Source organism: Spodoptera frugiperda, chromosome 12 (genome assembly GCF_023101765.2).
Source record: "Spodoptera frugiperda isolate SF20-4 chromosome 12, AGI-APGP_CSIRO_Sfru_2.0, whole genome shotgun sequence".
In the NCBI taxonomy this organism is placed as follows: Eukaryota; Metazoa; Arthropoda; class Insecta; order Lepidoptera; family Noctuidae; genus Spodoptera; species Spodoptera frugiperda.
In genome coordinates, this window is record NC_064223.1 from 3,733,995 (window position 1) to 3,757,123 (window position 23,129).

Below are 23,129 nucleotides of genomic sequence, written 5' to 3' on the forward strand. Positions count from 1 at the left end.
GTTGCTAAGGGGCACAGCCCAGAACCTTTTATAAGAAAGATTTTTCACTAGGGAACTCGTAAAGTTTGTGTAATAAACCGACTATGTGTACGGAACAGATTCGCTGCGAGGGTCCTGTAGAAATACAATACGGTAACTTTGAAAAAGAGACCTTTGGTCAGCAAAAATGTTTATAATAATATTTGTCCCAATTGTCCGTTTTTTAAGTTACATATTAGTACGTAATATTATACGTTACTTAATATTAATTTTATTGTTTGCGCTCCAATAAACCCTTTTTTCAATACGCTAGACAGAAGTAATATGACTCGCAATATTCGCTAGCAATTTTATCAGTGCTTTATAATAATACATAGACACTCAAGGCACTAGTTACTTAAGTTACAGCAGAACCGTTTTTTTTTAAGGGGAACATCATCCAATGACTTCTTCCACCTTAGGCGAGGCGATAGGCAGTGTTAGAATTTTACTGACAAAAATCCACCCCGTTTCTACTCCTGCTCTTCGAGCCAGAGCCCCGGTAACCCGCCAGGTAGTCCGCAACTCCGGACAGCAGAACTCTAAAAGAATAATAGTCGTTTCTAAGAAGGTTTTTCTCCGTAAATTAATTAGTTTGTTTAAATCTTTACAAGAAGTCTGGGCTCTATAGCCGGAGGTTGTGAAGTTATTTGCCTCTAAAAAAACTTTCTTCCGTAACGACTCTCGCTAGTGATTTTCGTGACCCAAAAGTCAAAAGTTTTATTTGACGGCCTTTCGTTCGAAAAGCCACAAGTGGAAATGCTGAGCACGGTTTACGGGGTTTTCTGGCTGGAAAAATATAGATAAGAGATCCACAGCACTTAATAGTTTTAATCGTTATCATTTATGTTATATTATAAGTCCCATGTATTAGATGATTGGCCTGTTACCATATACGGGACGTTTACAATTCGAAACACCGTGCTACTACTAAGAATTTGTCGAAAAACCGAACAAATACTTTGCACGACACGAGAATCGAATCCAACAATTGATCGAATGCTTATCGAATGCGACGACTCAAACGACGAGGCTATCTTTAACTTATCTTCGGCGAAAAATATTAAAGCTACTGATGTTAAAACTTTTATTTTGAGAAAATTTCTAATACAATGTAAATATACATAGTAACATAATGTTCTCTGTGTATTTTCCTTTAAAATAAGGGTTTGCGCTCGAGGGCTACATGTTCAGTACACGTAATGTTACGAAATTTACGTCATATACAATAAACATGTTTTGCAAAATATATACGTATTATACATACATAGATACTCCTACGTACATACACGGCAATGTACCAGCCTCGTATAATAAGCGAAACAAATAATTGAAATAAGTATTAACAGAATTAACTTATTTAACTTAAGTCTCTTAGTAGATATAAGAGACTACTTGAATTATTATTAATTCTATAATTTCAATTACTGATCTTATCTTTGGATCAATCTTCATTTTGGACATAGAACTATGTCGTAAAATCGATCTTAATTAAGATTTTGGATTGAGGTCGGATATTGAAATCGGCAGTAAGTTAAATCATTTTTTCTAGTCACTCAACGACCTTATGCCTTAACAAAAGGAATCTGGGGCCTTAGTCTGCTATTACAATTGTGTCAGAATGGTCGATCACTGAGCAGTGCCAGAGGGACGGACATATACATATACAACCTACATAGACCATTGTGACACAATAGTAATAGCAGACTAAGGCCCCTGGACAAAAACATTGGTGAACTATGAAAAAATTATGCTAAACAACAACTATAATCTAATAATCATTTATTCTTATCCACAGCTTCGCTCCCTAGAAGTGGGCACAGAGTTCCCCAGCATCACGAACCTGAGGCTTCAGTCTGGTGAATTAGAGGAGGATGGGGCACGGCTGAGGGCTTTGGACCTGAAGTTCGACCTGGCGTATGATGGCAACTTCAGAATCGATGTCGATGCCGTCATGTTACTTGGGAAAATCGCAAACATATCTATTACTGGTAAGTTTTGGTGAAGGAACAAGTCACATATCTATAAATGACTAAAATGCTCCGTCTGATGTTTTACATAAACATTATCAATGTAGATTCTTATTATTAAAATTCCTAACCCCCAAAAGGCAACGCACTTCTAACGCTTCTGGAGTTTCAAATCAAAGCGGCGATTGCTTACCATCAGGTGATATGATTGCTCGTTTACCGCGTGTGCCACAAAAAAATATGTGTAGGTATAAAAACCCTGAAACATTAAAGGCACTCTATCTGTATATATGTGGGTGATTTAGGTATATATAACAAACGTCTGTTTTCTGGACACAAATCGTTTTATTAATAACCTTCTATCCTGAATCCAAAGATAAACATAATACCCCAAAAATTTTTGATAAACTCGATTCCCAGTAAGTAGTATTTGAAACATACTTTAGTTCAAGCGAATAAATCACCGACGACAGATCCAAAGAGAACTTTATCTCAGTATGAACTTTGAACCGACTTATAAAGTTTTGAACGCATAACTCCGTATTATATGACTTGGTTAACTTGAAAAGGTCCTTTCTTTCACATTTTACCTCATGAAAGACCCTTTTACTTATTTTCATGTTTAAACTCTGATGTAGGAGACTGCGCTTTCTTTTTACCCGACTGCCAAGGAAGGGTTATGTTTTTACCTTTCTTCTACTGGCAACTTCACCAATAATTTTAAACCAGGAGTCTTCTTACGAATACAGTCAGTTCTATAAATATTATATACAAATATTGAATATATTACCCAGTTTTGTATTGAGTTTTTTTTTAACGTCCCCCCATACTATGGTTCTCTCCTGTGTCGTAGGTACATTTACAAACAAACAAGTTCACATACACATCAAACTTAAACGAAAATATTAACATGACATAACCATCTATGTTAGGCATTCGTGTCATAGTACTCAAATGCTGTGAAGAAAACATAGTCAAATAAATTCACGAATCCATTAAATTCTATTTTCAGTGGAAAGCATAAGCGGCAACGTAAGAGTGATGTTCCGTCGCAATCCATACACTCATTGGGCTATAGCCTTCGAGTCACCACCGAAACTTGAGCTCCGAGTGCGAGGCAGGTTTCAGGGCAGACAGATCAAGCCTAGACTGGCTTCATTAGTCGCTGCGCACATAAGACGAGCGGTAGCACAGAGGCATACGTTGCCCAATTATAAAATACGGTAAGTGTAACGTTTCTTTACTTTGATGAAATACCCGAACCTTTGTACGGGCTTTAATTATACAAGTCAAATAAATAATGAGTACATTTTTTCCTCAATTATTTTATAAGGAAACCACATCCAAGTAATCTTTGTTTAGATACGAAACCACATATAAGGCAATACCTATGTAGACGTAACGGTTCACAAAAGTTGAGCTTCAGAGCACTTATTTAATTTTTCACTTGAGCTAGAACTTTATGAGCTGTAAAAAAGGGACTTGTAGTAAAAGAGTTAGTTTACGTCACATTAAAGATTAGAGGCGAAGCAAAGTTAGCCCCAAGACACAAGTACACAACAAGGTTAGGGACAAAAAAAGTTTAGAACAAACTAGGCATGAAATGTGTCACCCTCTATTACATGGTAGAGTGTATGTACAGACAGACAAACAAATGTACTTGAATAGTTTTGCAACCTTATTCCATTACAAATATGTAATTCTGAAAGTGAGATTCTACGAAAGAAACGATAGAATTGCGGATCGTTTACCTTCAGGAGATCCTTGCTTATTGGCCCCATAAAGAAAATGTAGGATGACGCCTCCTGAATAATAATTTCTTTAATCTATCTACGTATTCCATTTTTCAGGTACAAACCGTTCTTCCCGAAGTCAGACCCTGGCAGTACGGAAGGAGACGAGGGCCCGTGTCCACATGGTCGGTTAACGGTGCGACTGATGGAAGTCACCAGGTTGCAGTGGTCTGGTGGACCCGCTACTGTGCGCGCAGCCCTAGCTGTCGATTCTCATGGATGGGTGAGTTTCTATTTCTACGAAGATTTTCTTATAGGCATTAGAATATTTTTCTGATTCTCGTTACGAAGCACAAAATTCTTTAAACTTTCTTATGATCCTCAAAGACACCTTGTCGTACATTGCACACAAATGATTGTAGAAATTGGGACTAGCAAAAGCAGATGAATTACACATGCCTACCTACATCTTCAAAGACTGCGACATTTTAAGACGTTCTCAGAAATAGTTGTGTTACTACACGTTCTTTATAAAAGACAGAGATAATACGATATTTCAGTACAACTTAAAAGTGAGTTGCGTTTCAGTATTTGGACGTTAAACTGCTAAACGGCGAAAAATCATCGCCCGTAAATTCGCAGGCCAACAAATAAATTCCTATGTTAATATTATTTATAGGTAGTACTATCCATACTTATCTAACACGGAAAGATACTTAAACAAAGAACTTTGCAGGAAACTAGGCAATTTCAAACAAAACTCATTTATTTCAACCTCATTACTTATTCAGAATGTTAAGTACTTTTTGTCTATTCTACGTATTCGGAATGCTAAATATTTTTCGTATACTGACTGCCTTGCTCGGTAGTCGCAACTTACAACTGCGACTGCCGAGCAAGGCGTCTGATTCCTGGATTAACAAGATTATCCTTTTCTTAATCTTATCATTTGATAAGGTAATTGTTATTTCTTATCATCAGATAAGTTCTAGGTGTAAATAAATATTTCAATATAGGTGTAAATGTTTTCTTAAATAATAAAATTACTTATTCAAATATATTAAAATCAATTGCTGTTCGTTAACCTTGCTAAAATTCGAAAACTAGACCTATTTCGCTATTTTTGGTTGCACCCGATACACTACTTATATACACGTTACACCTATTTTTCATTATTTCAATATTACCCAAATACTTTGTTATCACCCAGGTATCACTTCGTCGCGGCGTCCTAGTCCTAGACGTGGTGTTGCCAGCCGTAGCGGGCCCGCTGGGACTCGTGTGTTGCCAGGGTGTGGGCGCCGTGTTGGTAGACACCGTGGTGCCAATGTCGCCTGCTTACCGCGCTGATTTACGTCGTGATGACGTCGTACTAGCTATCGATAATAAGCCTGTTAATAATGTGGCTCAGGTGAGTCTAACAGAGTAATGTTTTATATTTATTTATTTATGGCCTCACAAATTAAAGAAATTGTGAATTCCAAATATCTGTTACCTAAAAATCTTAATGAAGGCGGTATTTCCTAAGTTAATTTTAAGAATCATCCAAACGTACTCATTGTCATTCATTTCTTTCCAAACCTACACATTAAGATAAAACGTACCTATTTAGCTAACACATATTTAGCTTTGTCCTAAAACACAATTTAGATCACAGAGAGTCTCAATTAACAGCACAATTCCTCTCTTTCTACTCCAGGTGGGCAAACTCCTCCGTCTAGTAGAACGGCGAGCGGTAACAGTGCGAGTGAAACGCGGCGGTAACGGCGCGGGAGTGCGGCGCGACGAGGCGAGCGAACCGAAGCGAATCAAGCCCAACTTCTCATTCAGAAGGGTGTCGGAGGTCATGGAGGGAGTCAGGCTGCAAGGCATGAGGGCTGCAGCTTCTAAGAGTAATTTACAGGTTGGTGGTAAAATAAAGACAATAAGCAATATTCCATTTAGGCATTGTGCCTTGCCTTAAGCTTTTAACTGCTGAAGCTATATCAGAGTACCTGTAAAATATTAAAACTATTTTTTGCTGTGTTTCAACTTTTCTCTATCCCTAGGAACCGGAATCCAGCCCAGCAAAAACAGTAGAACCACAAAACGAGACTGATGCACAAGCCAAACCTAAAACTGAAAGCACACGCCAACCGAAGTCATCCGAACAGCCTTCGGCTAATTTCGGCCTTCGGAAGCGACGCTGCTCCGTAGAAAATAAGTCTTCCGACAGCTCAGCTGGTAGTACTCCACCAGCTTCAGGGGCAAGTACCCCTCTAAGACAAGCCAACGTCATCAACAAGACAGTGAAACACCCAGACATACCCATCATCAGAACAGACTCCTCAGAATGCAGGATACCAGAGAAGGAAACGAATGAGGAAGAAGAACAAATGTTCGAAGTCGGAGGCCCTCGACAATGCGAACATGTTGAGATATGCCAAATGTTTTGGACTAAAAATACTCCTTTGAAACCAATAATACCTTTTGACGAAGAAACAGAATTCAAATTGAACGAAAATCATAAATATTTGAACATCAATGTTTGGGCGACTGTGGCTGGGGAGAAAGAGGAGATTTTACTAGGATACTTGAATATACCGCTCACAGCTCTACTGGCTGAGTGCCAAGACTCCACCGTTCCCCACCATATGAAGAGGTACCAGTTTTTGCCGCCAGATGTCGATATAAAGTTCAGGTAAGGTTTGATTTGTGACACTAGATGGCATTGAGGGTTTAAATCTAATAATAAATTAACTAATCATTGATGTTTGTGTGACACACTATTGTATGTGTTTGCGCATGTCCTTCTGCTAGATAAACTCTGAAATGTGTGGCACCTACAATTTTTCCTCTAAGTAAATAATAAATATAAGTTTTTCCAAATATGAATTAAATTGCGCCATTTGGTTGATGCGCAAAAGTTCAATCGCATTTAATGTAATGTGTTGCGCATGTTTCCTAATATTGCGCAAACATGCGCAACATTTAGAAGCTATTTTTAATCCTACAATAATAACCAACCTTTTCTTGCATGTCTTCCACATAAATCACAAGTAAGCATTGTTTTCCTATATTTCCTATTCTATAATAATTAAATTTTCCTAAGATACCTACCATAAAATAACGATCGCCTCCTCGATCCATGCAATACATTAAAGGTGAACCTGTTGCTAAAAAAACAATATTCACATTAAAAAAGTAGGCTAGAGGTTTGATTCTATACCTACATCGTAAATCTTAAGTCACATAGTAACTGGTGGTAAGGCAGGCAGGTAAGATAATATAAACTCACAAAGAAATGCATCACAGACTGCTATGTATCTAGATACATATTTCATACAAAAATAAATATCCGTCGTCACGTAAGACATTTTGAAACACTCAATAATTGTTGGATAAAATAGCCATATTATCCCGTTGCGCAATTACTATACCTACAAATATGAAGAGACCATTGACAATACTGTGGTTTTTTTGAAGGGGTGGAAATCTTCTAATGACTTCTCCCGCCTTACGTGAGGCGAGAGGGAGAGTCAGACTCTTACTCACTAAAAATCACCCCGTTCTTACTCCTGCTTTTCGAGCCGTTGCTCCGGTAATCCGCTGACAGTCCGCAGCTCCGGACATCACTGTCCTAACACCCCAAACCTCGATATAGCAATGACAATACTTTTAACAATTCTTAGAAGTGCTACAAAGATTAGCTCATCTGTGAGAATTATTTACTAATGCGCATTAATTGGGCTTCTGACAAATTCTAGGTAATACTTGCAATGTTGGAATACTGCCAGTGGGCAAACCCAGGTTGGGTGGAAATTATACTGTGTAGAATTAGAAAATATACTGTGTCAATTCTATAAGGAGTCTGAAAAGCAGTCTAGTTTGTTACTTCAGTTAGGTATGTTAAGCCATGCTTCGACATGAATGGGTCGTCTCGACCAGAGGAACTCGGCCTCATAGACAACCTACATGAAACAATGCTTGCGTTGTTTTTCGTCATGGGGGTGAGGTTATCAGAGGAGAAGGGCTCCAAATATCCCCAAATCACTAAAAATCCTCAAATACTAAACTCGCCGCTACCAAAATTGAAAAAAATAACATTTGTTCGGTTAAACTGCTACATTTTATAATCATATAGCAATTAATTTATTAATCTACTTATTTCTTAATCAAAAGTTACCTTAGTCTGTCGAGTGACGTTTCAAAGATCCTCAGTCGAACGATATCTTATCGGTCATTACGTGTTGCGATAGCGATTAGTCCCTATTGTCATGATTCATAAGTCAAGATGAAATAAATCGAACGTGCAAACTGCATTGCGATAATTTATTTATATTCAAACTAAACGTATCAGTGAATCAGCACAGTACCCTTAGTATGAGTTTACTTTACGTTTAAAGTATTCGAATAGAGAGCACGTTCGGCGCTATGATTGGTTGGTTTATTCGAGCCGGCCAATCATAACGCCGAACGCGATCTCGTTTCGATTACTTTGAACGTAAAGCAAACTCATACTAAGAGTACCGTATAGAAATGCACCGTCATTAATTTTATTGTAACACTTATTTCTGCTAGGCTATTCTATAACTTTCAATTCGAAGTGAACCGATCGCGGCATGCCATGTCATTGGTTGTGAGAATAAACTCGATCAATAAAAGGCGAGAATGCGATCGAACTCACTTCGAAAATTGTTTGAATATTCTTACAGAATAGCATTGCAGGTGTTTTATATATCTAGAATACCCAAACTGTTGCAATTTTTAATTTCTTTGACTGTATCATATTTAGGAAAATTTCTAATAATTATTTTTAATAGTTTATGGCAATAGGTTCGCCTCTTGACATTCGTTTTTATGTATGAAATAGCCTTTTATTTTTTTCTGAGAAAAATACAAGAGGATAATAAATAGTCTTCATAAGAGATTAATCTGAAAACATATTTCCAGCAAAAGCCACAAGCTATCATCGCACGCCGGCTTCGAACCCTGCCTATGTTTCGGTGATGCCCTTGTTTGGTGGGAGTGGGAGGGGCTTGGCCCAGCTCGAGCGACCCCCAGGACCAGCCGGGACCCCGTGTTGCCAAGACCTCCTAAACCGACTAGGACAAGCCATGACTTCGTGCGAACACACTTCCATAGATCAACGCAATGTGATTTCTGTAATAAGAAGGTATGATTCGTCTTTTTTTTTCTTTTTTCTTCACATTACCAGTACCCTTAGTACGAGTTTGCTTTACATTGAACGAAACGAAATGAGTCCGCTTTCAGCTCCGTGATTGGACGCTACGAATGCACTAACCAATCAGAGCGCCGAACGTGGGCTCATTTCGATCTCGTTAAACTTTAAACAAACTCGTACTAAGCCCTCAGGATATAATCCAGTTGCAAAATACTTTATTTTGTACGGCCACCACCAGAAGTGTTATGCTTTAACTTTTTTTTTATTACCTGATGGTAAGCAATCGCCGCCGCCCATGGACACTTGAAACACCAGAGGCTGTACAAGTGCGTTACCGGCTTTTTGGGAGTTAGGAATTTAAAGGTTCAGGAATGGGGATGGGGAAGATTGGGAAGGGGGGAATTGGGCCTCCGCGCGGTAACCTCACTCACACAACGAAACTCAACGCAAGCGTTGTTTCACGTCGGTTTTCTGTGAGGCCGTGGTATTACTCCGGTCGAGCCGGCCCATTCGTGCCGAAGCATGGCTCTCACACACTTAAAAAAACCCAAACTTTAACTCAAAAGACGATATTTAAGTCATACAAAGCATTCAAAGTAAGAATAAAAATGCATATTTCAAGTACATTCACTGACCTTTAAAAACAACATTAAAAATAAACTTTGTTTTCGAAAACATTTCAACGAATATTTTTGCAAATGTATACGTTAAAATCGTGTTATTTTTACTGCTCTTTTAAAGTTCAGTAAATAAGCATCTCTTGTATGTGTACTTTTATGTTAGAACTTTCGCTAATTTTATTATAAATTTTTATTTATGTTGTAAAATAATTCTGGGTGTATCCAGGACTAGAAAAATAAAAAGACGAAACTTAAATCTTTAAATAATTTTATTCCAGATCTGGTTAAAAGACGCGATGCAGTGTCGCAACTGTGGTCTCTCCTGCCACAAGAAGTGCGTCACAAAATGCCAGGAGTCCTCGCCCTGCATTCCTAAGGATAGAGGTGAGTGGTTGACTCATAGCCTCTGAGGCAGAACCAGTCTTAAAAAATTACCAGGAATATGAACTCGCCTCTGTTTTATTAAAATTAATAACGCATTTTTACCACTAACTCGACTGCAAGGTTGGTTGGTTGGCATAGTGAGTTGTTAAACCACCCACTGCTGCAAAACGTATCATCGTATCGCAGGGTAAATTCTAAAAGAATCAAAGTTTAGGAGTGGGAGCAAACACGTAATTTCTACGAATAAAACGTACCTAGATGTGACGTTCCAGGTTATTTCAAAATAATATACATATCTTCGAAAGTATTTGTTTCCGTTAGAAAATAAAAAACACTATCTAAAGTTTTAAAATAATCTACGACACAGACATTAAAAAAAATTAGTCATCATACCTATTATGTGTTAGTAAATGTACCTACAACACTGGATAAAATCATTAAGTGGGGCAACGTTTAAAAAAAAACAAAAAGGCATTAAGTAGCAAGTTCCAACGATCGGAAATGGATTGCATTTTATTGCCAAAGTACGTATTTTCCCTATAGCAGGAGAACGGTGCGTGTATGACGCATCGTCTTGTATAAAGTCGTACATTATATACCAGTGCAATGCCGTATATCATACATAGTAAAGATGTCATATTTGGCAGCGGATTTTGCAAGTAATTACATTACTTTTTGTATTCAATACTGTCTAATCCGCAACATTTGCAAATTATTTGTATTACAAAATTTTGTATTTACTAAATAATAAGTAGAGTTTTACAATACGATTGCAAAGTCAGTAACTGACTTTACAGTAATTATTGTTATATTGATAATTCTTGTTTTCTCTTGTTAAAATTTCTTGTTTACTTAATTTCTTAAGTATGTATAAGACGGTGGAGAGAGCAGACAGCAGAGAGAATAGAGAATGTAAAAGATTTTGGTAAACTACTGATTTTTTTATAATCTATACTAATAGACAGAGCGCTGTCTATCAATAAAGATTATATAAAAATCGTTTTCGAGTTTAACAAGTTTTACAAACTCAACTTTTTAACGATAATTATTAATTTTATTTGAATACTAAGAACTTTCAAAGCTAGTATTGTAATTTACTTACAACACTAAACAATTTCAACACACATGCCTATTAAAGACCGATAAACATAATTGCTCAACACCAAATCTATGACACACTATTTCCCCTACATCGAGCCACATTTATCACGCCCTGCCAAGTATTACTCACGCACTGGAAGTATTTCCTGAAACTTGTATGTTTGTTGTGCAACCTTGCAGTGAGGTCTAGGTCGAGCGTCCCACGAGTAAAATGTATGCGGACGTAGAATGTAATAATTATTATATTGTTTTGTAGAGAAATTGGCTTTGTCATTGTAGTAAGCTTGTCATGGTGGATGATTTTGCTAAGTGATTTAATGATGGACAAATTCTATTTAGTTGTATTTAGACATTTTGTTATTATCTTTTATTAGTCTCTTTTGTGCCTTTGGCTTGAGTTGTTCTGTTTCTGCATTCAATTCACCGAGGGAAATGGATACTATAGTTTTTTCTTCTTCTCTAGGAATATCTTGTAGATTTATTTCGTTGCAAGATCCAAGACAGTTATTAATTTCCCTGAGACGTGCCAGACTTTAGTGTTTCGGTGTTTTCATGGTTGTATCTACTGTAGATCCTGGCTTTCATGGGTTGTAGCAGTTTTGGGAGGTTATAGCTAGCTTGTCCCATAAAATTAAAACAAATATCTTTTATTGACAAAATCTACAATCTCTGATTTGTAAACTCTTTAAATAAATAGCACTTAAAACATATGTAACACAACGTCTACATGCTTTCAATGGCACAGTCTGGGTTGTCGATCAACCGATTAGGTTCAGTTATTACAGTATCTATTACTTCTACTAAATAAGGCATGTCAATGTATTCCATAATTGGATTTATACTACAATCCTTTTAACGATTAACGGAGCCATATATAGTGTGAGATATTTATTAAAAAAAAAACATAAAACCCTCGCCTTTAGCTTGTAGCGTTTATTTCCCCAGGGCTCCGGCTACCTAGTAGGTTACCGAGGCTCCGGTTCGACAAGAAGGAGTAGGAACGAGGTGGTTTTTAGTCAGTAAGAGTCTGACACACTCTTTCGCCTCACCCTAGTCGGGAGAAGACATTAGATGATTTACCCCTCTCATCCCATAAAAAAGGCTTTGTTTCTGTATTTAGTGATGTATGCTAAGTTCTCAATGGTTTCCTAAAGTCTCCCAACTTCTTTCTACCGTCATATTTGCTACCAAAAATATAACGTTGTATTTATTTAAAAACTTGTTGATCGATAATTTTAAAGAGACGCAAAAATGTTTTTATCTCGAAAATATTCTGAAAAAGGAATTAAACATCTATATTTGTGTCATCACTTTCGGTTTGAATTCGCGCCAAAATAATCGCGTCACATCCGAAATGTATTAACAGCCCGCACGGTCAATGACCTTCGAATATTTTGTTTGACAGGAGCTAATAATGCATTCTATTATTAAATATTGTAAAAAGTACTTACGGCTTATTTTGGCAAGACAATAAATTATTGAGTGAAATAAAATTGCCATTAATGCAATGTCATTCGACGGTGATTAACTTATAATCCACTTTTAAAATCGAGTTAATAACATTATTAAATTAATGTGTGACGCTTCTGATCTGTTCTCCTAAATTAATTACATGGGATATTTCTACATTTAGAAAATAAATGTGTTTCTTGGCAGAATAATAAGATTAGGTAGCTAATCAATAATGCGCTGTTATGACAGAATCATTCATTGAATACACAACACATTTGCCAAATTAGAGTTGAAACTAATACTAGCAATAATTTACCCGTAAATGACAGTCATAAATATATAGCGTATTTAGGTAATTATTTTCTTCACACCTAAGAGACACAGGTATGAACTACCTACTCCAAAAGCACTTACCACTTTTCATGATTTTGGCAAAGACACACGTAGAGGTTTCACCTGTGTTTAGTTATATTTAGGTTTCAAAACACATGATTTAAATTGGTGAACTTGTGTACCTCCTTGTTGACATATTTATTACTAAGGACTAAAGTATATCAGTTAAGATAATGTGCCAAAATTTTAAGGAGACATAAGGAAGAAAGGCGACTCCTGGCCTTTTCCCAACCTGCAAGGTTGAGGTCAGACATTATTCATTAGACCTTATCAACCGAATAAGATGCACTAAAATTATTTGTACTGTCTGAATACAAAACAAAGGAACAATGAAAGACCGAACACCCGTCCAAACATGCATATTTATAATTTTATTATTTACTCGACACAGTTGACTCTCGATAATTTGAACCTCTCGGTAATTCGCAGTAACTAGGTATCTAGAAAGTAACGAGGTACCTAGAAAATCTCTTTATATTTCGAACTAAATCAATACATTTCTGTGCACTTGATAATAGGCTACTTTCCTACTAGTCAAATTCAATACTTTTTTCGAAACGTCAAAAACGATATTTTCTATGAACTTTGTATGAAATAGTGCGTTATGACGTTATAAGTTTTTGACGTCAAATAGCAGACTTATTTCTAGAAATTTAGCTAGAAAAAATCGAAAATTAAATAGTTCATCGAGTGTGATTATTTTTTAATATTTTATTGTATTGAAAAGTTGTAATAATTTATTTTTGACCGAGGATAGTACCCAATTCGAACGAAAAAAGCATTGCTACGTAACCAAATGTCTACCATGAATTCGAACTTTGAAGTAGCGGGGTGAAAGGGACAGAAAGATCTCAGAATTTGCAGTAAGTAGGTAAGTACCAATGAGGCAAGTAAAAATTTCGAACCATTTGATATTTCGAACACTCTGTAATTGGAAATATTTTGAATTTCGAATTACCGAGAGTCGACTGTTTTTGTAAACGTGGAATACAAAGAAGTATTTACTTGATGAAAGCCAAACTCCCTTCATGGAAAAATTAAGTGTAATTATCTATTTTTATACACACAGTAAGTTTCGAAGATAAACATGTAGCCGGTTTTATCCAAAACAAAATTACAGATTTTCTCTTAAAATTGCTCACGAAGTTTTCCTTATACTGACTCATCAAATTGAGTCACTTCGGATACCAGTAGACGAGCTCTTTCTTAATACAATGTCTTAAATTGAACTGATATTGTAGAATGTGAATTTCGTATATAATTGTACGATACAATAATGACAACATCATTATGTACAGTCAGCAAAGTTAATTGGTGTGCAGATAAGAAAATAAAGAGCTAGGTGTTATGTACAAAGACTATAGCTCTCTTGATGTTAAATTAAATGCTTTATAATTCTTTTGTAACTATTAGTCAACTCAGTAATCAACCAATACTGCATCTGTATTGAATCAATCTTTATTTTCTCTCCTGACTGTACATACTATTGCAACACTAGACACGCGTGCCATTAGTAAATTGCAGTAGCACCCCACTGTCCTCAGCGGACGATATGCAAGTAGATATAGTCACACATTTTATCCCCGAAGGGATAGGCAAAGATGCACGTTACGGCACGTAACGCCTCCGTACAATGTACACCCATTTTCCACAATTTGTGTTATGTAATAGAGGGTGAGTCTATCGCTATGTATTGGGCACAATTTCAGACTCCGTGGTACATAGCACTACTTTACCCGAGCCCTGGCCCTGCAGTCGCACTTGCGACCACTTGACCGACGAAGCAAAAGGAGATTTGTCTAACTTGTAGGCTATGATATACCGAATATATGATATACAATTAAGATATTTCTTCTGCCAATATCATCAGGGAACAAAGGCGTGTTAGGTAATGTAATGTAAAGAAATACTTATTAGCGGCGAAGTCGAGATTCCGACATGGCATTAAATAAAAATTCAGAAGGTTGCGTGCATTGCGGTGAACGCGGAAGAGATTACAAATAATGTTCTACTTTAACATTACTATACTTTTATATTAGCTTAGTTAATGTAATTCCACGTAAACTATACTTACATGTACTTTTACGACATAATAAATTACGGATTACAGTAGTCTGATGACTGTAAAGATAGATACGTTTTATTGCGTTTTAGAAAGTTGTTTTTATTATTTTTAATATTATAAGTAAATACTAGTTTTTTTAACGTTGCCCCTCTCTAGGATTTTCTCTTGTATCGTGTACAAACATACAAATTCACATACACATCACATCAAGACCCGGAACAATAATGTGTGGATCCCACAAAGAGTTACTCCTTGTGGAAATGGTATACCCGAGACACGTTGCGCGGCAGCAAGTTGCCCACTTGCCCAGCCACCACACTAACCGTGCAGTCATAATATAAATTTGATATTGACTTAATAATGCACACACTTTATCTTATACTATCACTTCCAATCAGGTACCCATCTGCTCCGTTACTACCCGTCCCACTATCCCATACAAAAATCAAAATGGACCATTATCTTTGCTTACATAATACTTTTCTTTGTTAGACTCGACGAGTACAATGAACTGTCCACCTCCGGAGCTGATCATGACCGAAGCCGACGCCATTGCTGACCCTGACTCCGATGATGAACCCGAGAGGAAAGACTCCTTAGATGTCCACGAGGAGGGTAAGACTTGAGACACGTAACTTTGAATAGTATTAAGCAAAAATGAACTGTAGTTATAACTATACACGGTTAAATTTAGCTTGATAGGTATTTAGCTCGAGTATGTATGTACATCCACATAGTATAAATTATGTCCAGTATTTGAAAATGACTCGTGTCTTGTCACAATAGGGTACATATTTCCCTATAACAAAATCACTGTTGACAAATACTTGGCGTGAAATAATTAATAATGGTTAGGTACGCAGATTGTCAATATAACATAAAAAAATAAACAAATAATTAACATTATCTAAGCCTTAAATATTTCTCACGCACAATAAAAATTATATAACTGCCATACTATTTACCCGTTCCGTGATCAACGATAGAGGCGCTTGCGTCGATCTTTTACTTCCCGTTGCGTTTGCGCAGTTATTTAGATCGGCTGCCAACATTGTGCGAGCGTTTGGCAACATCCATCATTTTGCTTTACACTTTCATAGTGTCATCGATAAATTACGTACGTGCGTAGTAATGTAATATCATGCCGTACGCCCCTCCTCCCCCCTGAAGGGTAATTAGACATTAGGCGTACATACAGTAAAGCCTGTTTGTGTAGTTTTCTTTATGTTAATGAGACTATTACATAATATTATCTCACTATTATCTAGCTATTATCTAGTTCTTAAAGTACTTTTGATTTAAAAAAAGAATGAGTTCTTTTTATGTCAAACTTTTTGTTATATCCGAACAAGTGAAATTACAGTCAATAGCCTACGTTACAGAGTTCCATTTCGATTGGCAAAAATATTAATTTTAACATTTTATGACGTGTTCGTATTTTGTTTTATAATTTTGTAAAAGGCAGGTACCGTACGTAATTTAGGTTATTTCACAAGTTAAGATTTATTTGTTTTTATTTTCTTTTTTGTACAGACGAATTATTTGAATGCTGACAAACGGACAACTTTTTGCTGTATTGCACTCGCCAGTTGCATTTAATACAGGTTTTTGTTATATATTAATATTTCACTCCATTTGTTTTGTCTGTGACAAGTCCAATGTGTGGTCCTTTATTCCCCTATGCATTGTGGTCTTAGTGGACTCAATATCAATTTAATACAATTCTTGGTTGATTGGTTTCGAAACTTATTAATGAAAATGTCTCTTCCATGCATCCTTGCATGTCCTATACCATGATGTAGCTGAGAAATATTGATAAATCCCCTCTCTGATTATCCTATTTGATGGGGGAATTCAAATTGAATGGGATGAATTTAAATTCTTTCAACCTTAATGACCCTTATAACTAGAGATCCAAAAGAAGAACAGTTGGAGATAATTGGTAGTTTCTATCTCAAAAACCATCTAGATCGGGATATCCTATCCTTTTAGTGTTTACAGGGTTTTGAAATCTGTAAATAATTATTCCACAACTTCGCACTGTCCAGATAGACACAGATAAGTTAATCTCCAATCAGAAAAAGTAACTCTCCAAATTAAAATTAATAGAAGACAAACTGCCATTCATATTTACTCAAAACACCCTATCACAGTTCAAACACATTAATACTGCTTACATAATGCACATTAGTACAACAGCAATAAAAAATAAAAAAACACATGAAACAAAGCACCATGTAATTATTTACATCATAATATCATGTCTGCCGCGGTCGTTAACCCCAAAAATTGACAGTGGCCCTTTTAAAAACAAAGCGAGTGAACATTTCTGGGCCATCACTATGATATTTATTGCATGACGATTGCGTGATGGAAACAATATTTATTTATGGGGTTAGGATTAGGATAACAAAATCTTCTGTACCAGTATTTAACGTCTATGTAAACTGATATCTCAATGGCTATGTTTGTGAAACAGTGATTGCTAGAAATCTAATGAATATGCTCTTATATACACATATTACATAGTTCGAAAAATGGCAATGATTAAGATAACCCCCATGATATAAACAGACCTTACGCTGTAACTATTAGAAAACAAAGAAAAAAGCAGGCAACACATAACATTACGTCGTCGGTTATACTTACAAGAAAGGAACATACCACCACCATATCTCAGTCACATAACGTGAAGCAATCAAATATATCAACGATGCAACTGAATATACAAAAATTAACCTAATTGTGCCAACTTGACAACTAGTCATTTGGTTATTTTCCAAGCAAACAGTTCCTTATAAATGTGGTAATGTTTTAATTTGTCCTTTAACGCTCTGGTTAAGTTTGTTACCAAGGATTGCAATACTATCTAGCGTACTGAATATCTGTACCGTTTTCAAAATACCGCGAAATATCTCATTAATTTTTATTATAATTTCTACATTCACGGTTTTATTGCGTTATCGTAGTTAATCTTGGCTGAGCTAATTACTAATTAGTGTTCTTTGGAAATATTAGACTAAATATTCATAGATTCTAACTACAGTGTTTATGAAAAAATACTTGGTCATTACAAAACTTTTTTGTTACACATTCCATCTTTTTGATCTTTCCACCGATTGAACCTATCCAATTTATATCCTACCTATAATCCGTTCACAGACCTCTCCTTAAAGAACCTCTGTTAGCCTCACTACCTCCTTTACTCTTTCATACTTTACATCTCCCTTCAATAGTATTGTTGGTACATCAGGTGGTGGAGCGATGAGCGCGCTAGTGGCTGGACTACGGCGCGCCGGTTCCGCCCATTCCCTATCTGCGCCCAAAACCAACGCATCTTCAAGGTCCTTACCACCATCTCCTAGTCATACACCCAGGTATGTTAAGCACTCACCCATGTCGTACTCTTCACTCGGCAATATCTCCAACCGGTAAAGACACTAGAATTTAAAAGGAAACACAAAATTAGACTCTATGCACCTACATTTAGTGACGTTTCAATCTGTATAACGCTTATTCTTATTGACAGTATAGTGAGCAATAAAGGGCTGGGTTCACGGTGTACATTGTGACTGGTAGACTCATTTAGAGTTAGAGTGACCACTCCAAACTACAACATGAACTGTGTTGACGGAGCACTTAAAGTGAGGGCAACCACAAATTTGATTTTAAATCTACACTTCGTTCAATGATTTTGAAAGGATTGATGCCGTTATTAACTTATCAACTTCTTGCCACATTATATTCTTGATGAAACCCTACTCTGTCCGTATCATCCAATACTTACAATTTGCAACTACGGTCTCCTAGACGAACATTGCTCCGTGAGCTAAGCCCGTTTCCAACAAACATATCACTAGACCTGACAATCTTTGTATTACTGTACCATTGCCGTTTAGGTACCAATACCATAATACGAGTTGCGTGATAATACTCTACTTTGTTTTTATTAGTTCGCACATCATTATGTCCTTCAACGTTTGAAGACACACAAAGGTATTTCACTGATAGTTATGTTTTCTCTTCTTCATTCCTATTGCTGTCCCTTACCGTTTCCAAAGTTCCATTCATTTTCGTGTCTGTGTGTTTCTTCGTGTATGTGTGTAAGGAGTGTTTTTAAAAATACTAGTTTTGAGAGTTAAATAACAAAGATATACTTTAATTTCTTACTTACTTTCTTAACTTTACTTAATTTCTTTTTTATTGTCTAATAAGACATCTTTATTAGGGTATAAATATATACCCTAATAAAGATGCCTAAAAATCGACAGTGATTCAGTATGGGTACAGATCTTACCGACTGTATTTTACTTTAAAAGGATTAATTAATTACTAAAGAACTCCTTATTAAGTACTTCCAGAATCCATAGGAAATCCATAGAAAATCCAGTACCAGTGCTAGACATAAACGTAAAACAGTCATGAGATGAGATTATAAGAGTAACAAATGAGTTTGCAATATTTGTCTTAATTAATTTTTCATTGAATTGTGTGTATTGTGATGTGTGTTTATTCATTTCCATTCGTAGTTAGGATTTTCGTGTTGTGTCCTTTTCGTGTATATCTTTGTGTCCCTTTTTAGTCTCTTTCATTACTTTTATCGTATACCCTTACCCCATTATTGAAGTATCTGAATGTTTGGATTGGTTAGAAAGTACTCAAACGCCGACACACTATGCTAGGTAACTCATCATCCTTTACTCACTCTCTTGTATAAACACGGAAAGTAGGTAGCCATAGAATGCCAAGTTGTCTCCCAAGTACGCCTACTTCTTTACCACGTCTCGTGCTATACGCCTTGGTCCTCACGCTCTCCGCCACACTCCCAGATACAGTAGTCACTACATGCGCCACACTGCAACCTATCAGCTAGTGTCACACGAAGGTAGTGACTGACGTAAGACTTCATATGTCTTCATATCTATCCTCATTTTCAAATTCTTCTCACGCGAAGTGGTTAAAGAAAGAAAGAGCCTACACTTTGTTGACGAGCAGCCCGTGTGACGTAAAGGAAGCAGTCGCTGGAGTCGTGCAACCCGTTCGGCGCGTGCGGCGCGACGTGGCTGGCGAGGGGCGGCGTGAGCGCCATGCTGGCGCCGGCGCTGCGCAGCGCGCTGCCGCCGGACGTGCTGCTCGCGGCCGCCAGGGACTCCGCGCCTGAGCTCGCCAGCCGCCTCACCGCGCAGCAGATACATGATATGGTGAGACTATCACAGACAGAGACAGATACTACTCTCATGATAAACGACGTTATATGTATTGAACGAAAATTTAACATATGTGAAGGGTAATCTAAAACTTTATATGTAGTCGTCCAATAACAACAGTGGGGTACTGTCACAAATGAAATAAGTATAAATGATACTCATCTATTGCTAGAAGTTGCTCTAGAACACTATTTCAAAAGAACATTCAGAAACTATTTTAGCATAATCATGATGCATCGCGGAATAGAGCACGAATGAGTAAACAAAATAATAGCAAAGTCAGAGTCATTGAACTGAGAATACAGTTGGTCCAAATTTCCAAAAACATTATTATAATGAGGAACAAAGGAAAATTCACTGCTCAGTATATTGTTGTTGTTGTAACAGCTATACTATTCTAAAATAATGCGACCTTACCCAAGGATTGTCTAAAGTAGTTAATATTAATGATTTGTTTGGATGCCTAGGTCATCTATTAATAACTATCCTGTATCACCTACAATCCATCTAGACTTAATTCATAAAGCTAATATTTATGCCAACAAATGTACAAAAAAGAGCTTACACTAAAAGCGGTAGAGAATATTCTAAGGACATGTTAGTTAGTCTCTCTCGTCTCTCATAGACGAAGTTTCTTTTGTCCTCCACAAGCGAAAAGACAAGTTCCCTCAATGTTTGACTTAAATACTAACTTTGAGTCAATCATTATCTTTCACATTACAATGATAGAATCATCCCCTCCTATAGGTCTCCACTTCCTTTTTTCTTATATTTTTCGGTTCCCTTAAACCATCTTTATTCAGTAGAGACTTCGGAGACAGATAAATTCGGTAGATCCAATTTTTAACTATTTTCTTTATCCCTTTCCCTAGCTACAAGCAGTTCGTGAAGAGTTATCAGCTGAAGACGCGAGCAGCGCGGGCGATGCCAATGGTGGGGAGCTCCGCGCATGCGCGCTAACCGCGCTGATGTTGCACTGCTGTGCGGCCGCGCAACTCGCACAGCAACGCGCCGACAGCGCACCCACTTGATGATATTACATTATTGTTCATTGTGAACTTTCTCGTTTTATTTCGGGGTGCCACGAAAGTGATTGAGCTTACGTACCTACCTACTAAGTGATGTCACAGATACTAATATGTATTTGAAATACATAAATAAGTTTCTTTGTCTTTCGCATAAAACAAATAAAACCACAGAGGCATAGGAAAACTGAAAAATGTGGAAACAGTTTTTAAGTTGATCTATCAAAGTACGGTATATTTCAGGAAGTTTCAGGTACAGTTTTCTAAGTAACAAAGTAATAAGTACTCGGTTTATATTGCCGGTTATTGCTAATGATCGTACCACTCACACTTGACTAATCAGTGACCGAGTCACCTAAAAAGCGTGACGCGGTGACGTCACCCGCCACTGCCGTAGCGGCAAGCCGTCTGAGAACGAATGTCATGGAAAGTCAAACAATTTTCACCAGCTATGAAATGTGGAGTTACTTTGAGATTGATGTTTATCTATTTCCTTATATTTAATCCGTTAATAAGTTCAATAATACAACTTGCGATGTTTTCCCAACAAAATTTGAAGATTACCTACTAAGTCAAATAGAATAATAGACCAAACGTATGTTTACCCTTTTGTTCTTTTTATGAGGGGAAAATCATCCAATGAATCTTCTCCCGCCTTGGGCGAGCCGAGAGGGAATTTCAGACTCTTACAAACTAAAAAACCCCGTTCCTACTCCTGATTTTCGAGCCGGAGCCTCGGTAAGCTAGGTAGCCCGCAGCTTCGAATCAGGCATCAGCCCTACTGGACCCCCTCTAAGGTGTATGTTAACCCTAATATAGGGAAATTCAAATAACATTAAATAAACAAACATCCCTATATTTTCACATACTAATCAAAATATCATCAAATACCCAATATTTACACAAAAACTGACCTTGACAACCCAAATGATGTTGATATGAAAACGTATCAATTAAAATAAGTAAAACAGCTATATTCGTTCTATTTCGGACATTAAATAGACGCTAACACATTTATATACTACGCACCACACACTTTCAAAACAACGCGAGTTTTGTAAACAAACTATAAAGTACAGATGTAGACTTTCCTGAAAAAAAAATGTAAACATTTCCAACTTACACGTAACTAATCAATGAAAATCTATGTTTATATCTTAAAGGGTAAGAACTGTTTTTGTTTGAACATATTATTCTCTAGAAGTGTTTGTCGGATTATAACAATATTTTTGTAAAGAGTTCTTGATATGAAGTCTTGAGGAAAATTACAAGCTTTCTAATATGATGATGCAACATCACTCTTTTATCCCCGAAAGGGTAGGCAGAGGAGCACAGCTATACAATGTACACCCACTTTTGACCATTTGTGTTATAAGTTCCATGTAATAGGAGGTGAGCCTATTGTCATATATTGGGCATAATTCCAGACTCCGTGCTACTTCTGAGAAATTTTCTAAAATCTGAAAAAGCCCAGTAATACTTTCTAATATCTAACTTTATAATATTATGATAGAGAGGAATGTAGGCCATTTAAAAACATTAACATCAATAACGTTTATACGCTACACAAACCTCGGAGCCCCGAGGCAATATCCCCATCTAGACTTTAGCTATAAACAAAAGAAAATTAATAAACGGATTCACAAGCAAAAACAAACATCGAAGCATTGACCGTTTCATCTTTATTCCCTCCACATAGAGTCCAAATTACCGTGTAAGGACGAAGGGATCAAAGTACTGCGTCGAATGCGTTGTACAGGGAACTGGCTTGTATCCAGATTTTCCTGAAATAGCACAAAGGATCGACCTCAAAGTTTTACTTGAGAAAAAACTTCTGCGAAATGTCAGCGTACGACCGACGGACGGAAAATTTTGTGCGTCATCGGTGCGCGTGCGCCGGATCATCGAGATAAGTGGCCAGTACCGACGATGCGGTGTTGAAAACTCATTTACATATGTGGTTGATTATGTAGACGGCGGTGAACCTTTACCTTATT

The 23,129-nt window shown here is 36.9% G+C and overlaps 1 protein-coding gene across 8 annotated transcripts in view; it reads left to right on the top strand.

Annotated features, from left to right (window-relative positions):
* Positions 1–21,165, top strand: part of LOC118262864 (PDZ domain-containing protein 8) — a 47,560-nt gene extending 26,395 nt beyond the window's left edge. Inside the window, exons 4-15 of one of the 8 annotated variants that reach the window (XM_035574499.2) lie at positions 1,817–2,009; positions 3,001–3,211; positions 3,839–4,004; positions 4,932–5,132; positions 5,421–5,624; positions 5,770–6,401; positions 8,654–8,876; positions 9,784–9,889; positions 15,393–15,515; positions 18,154–18,277; positions 19,912–20,101; positions 20,980–21,165. In XM_035574499.2, the coding sequence (XP_035430392.1) occupies positions 1,817–2,009; positions 3,001–3,211; positions 3,839–4,004; positions 4,932–5,132; positions 5,421–5,624; positions 5,770–6,401; positions 8,654–8,876; positions 9,784–9,889; positions 15,393–15,515; positions 18,154–18,277; positions 19,912–20,101; positions 20,980–21,138 (2,532 nt within the window). In that variant the 3' untranslated portion in view covers positions 21,139–21,165. The other 7 variants (XM_035574500.2, XM_035574501.2, XM_035574503.2 and 4 more) reach the window with 7 other exon arrangements.
* Positions 21,166–23,129: the final 1,964 nt, after the last annotated feature.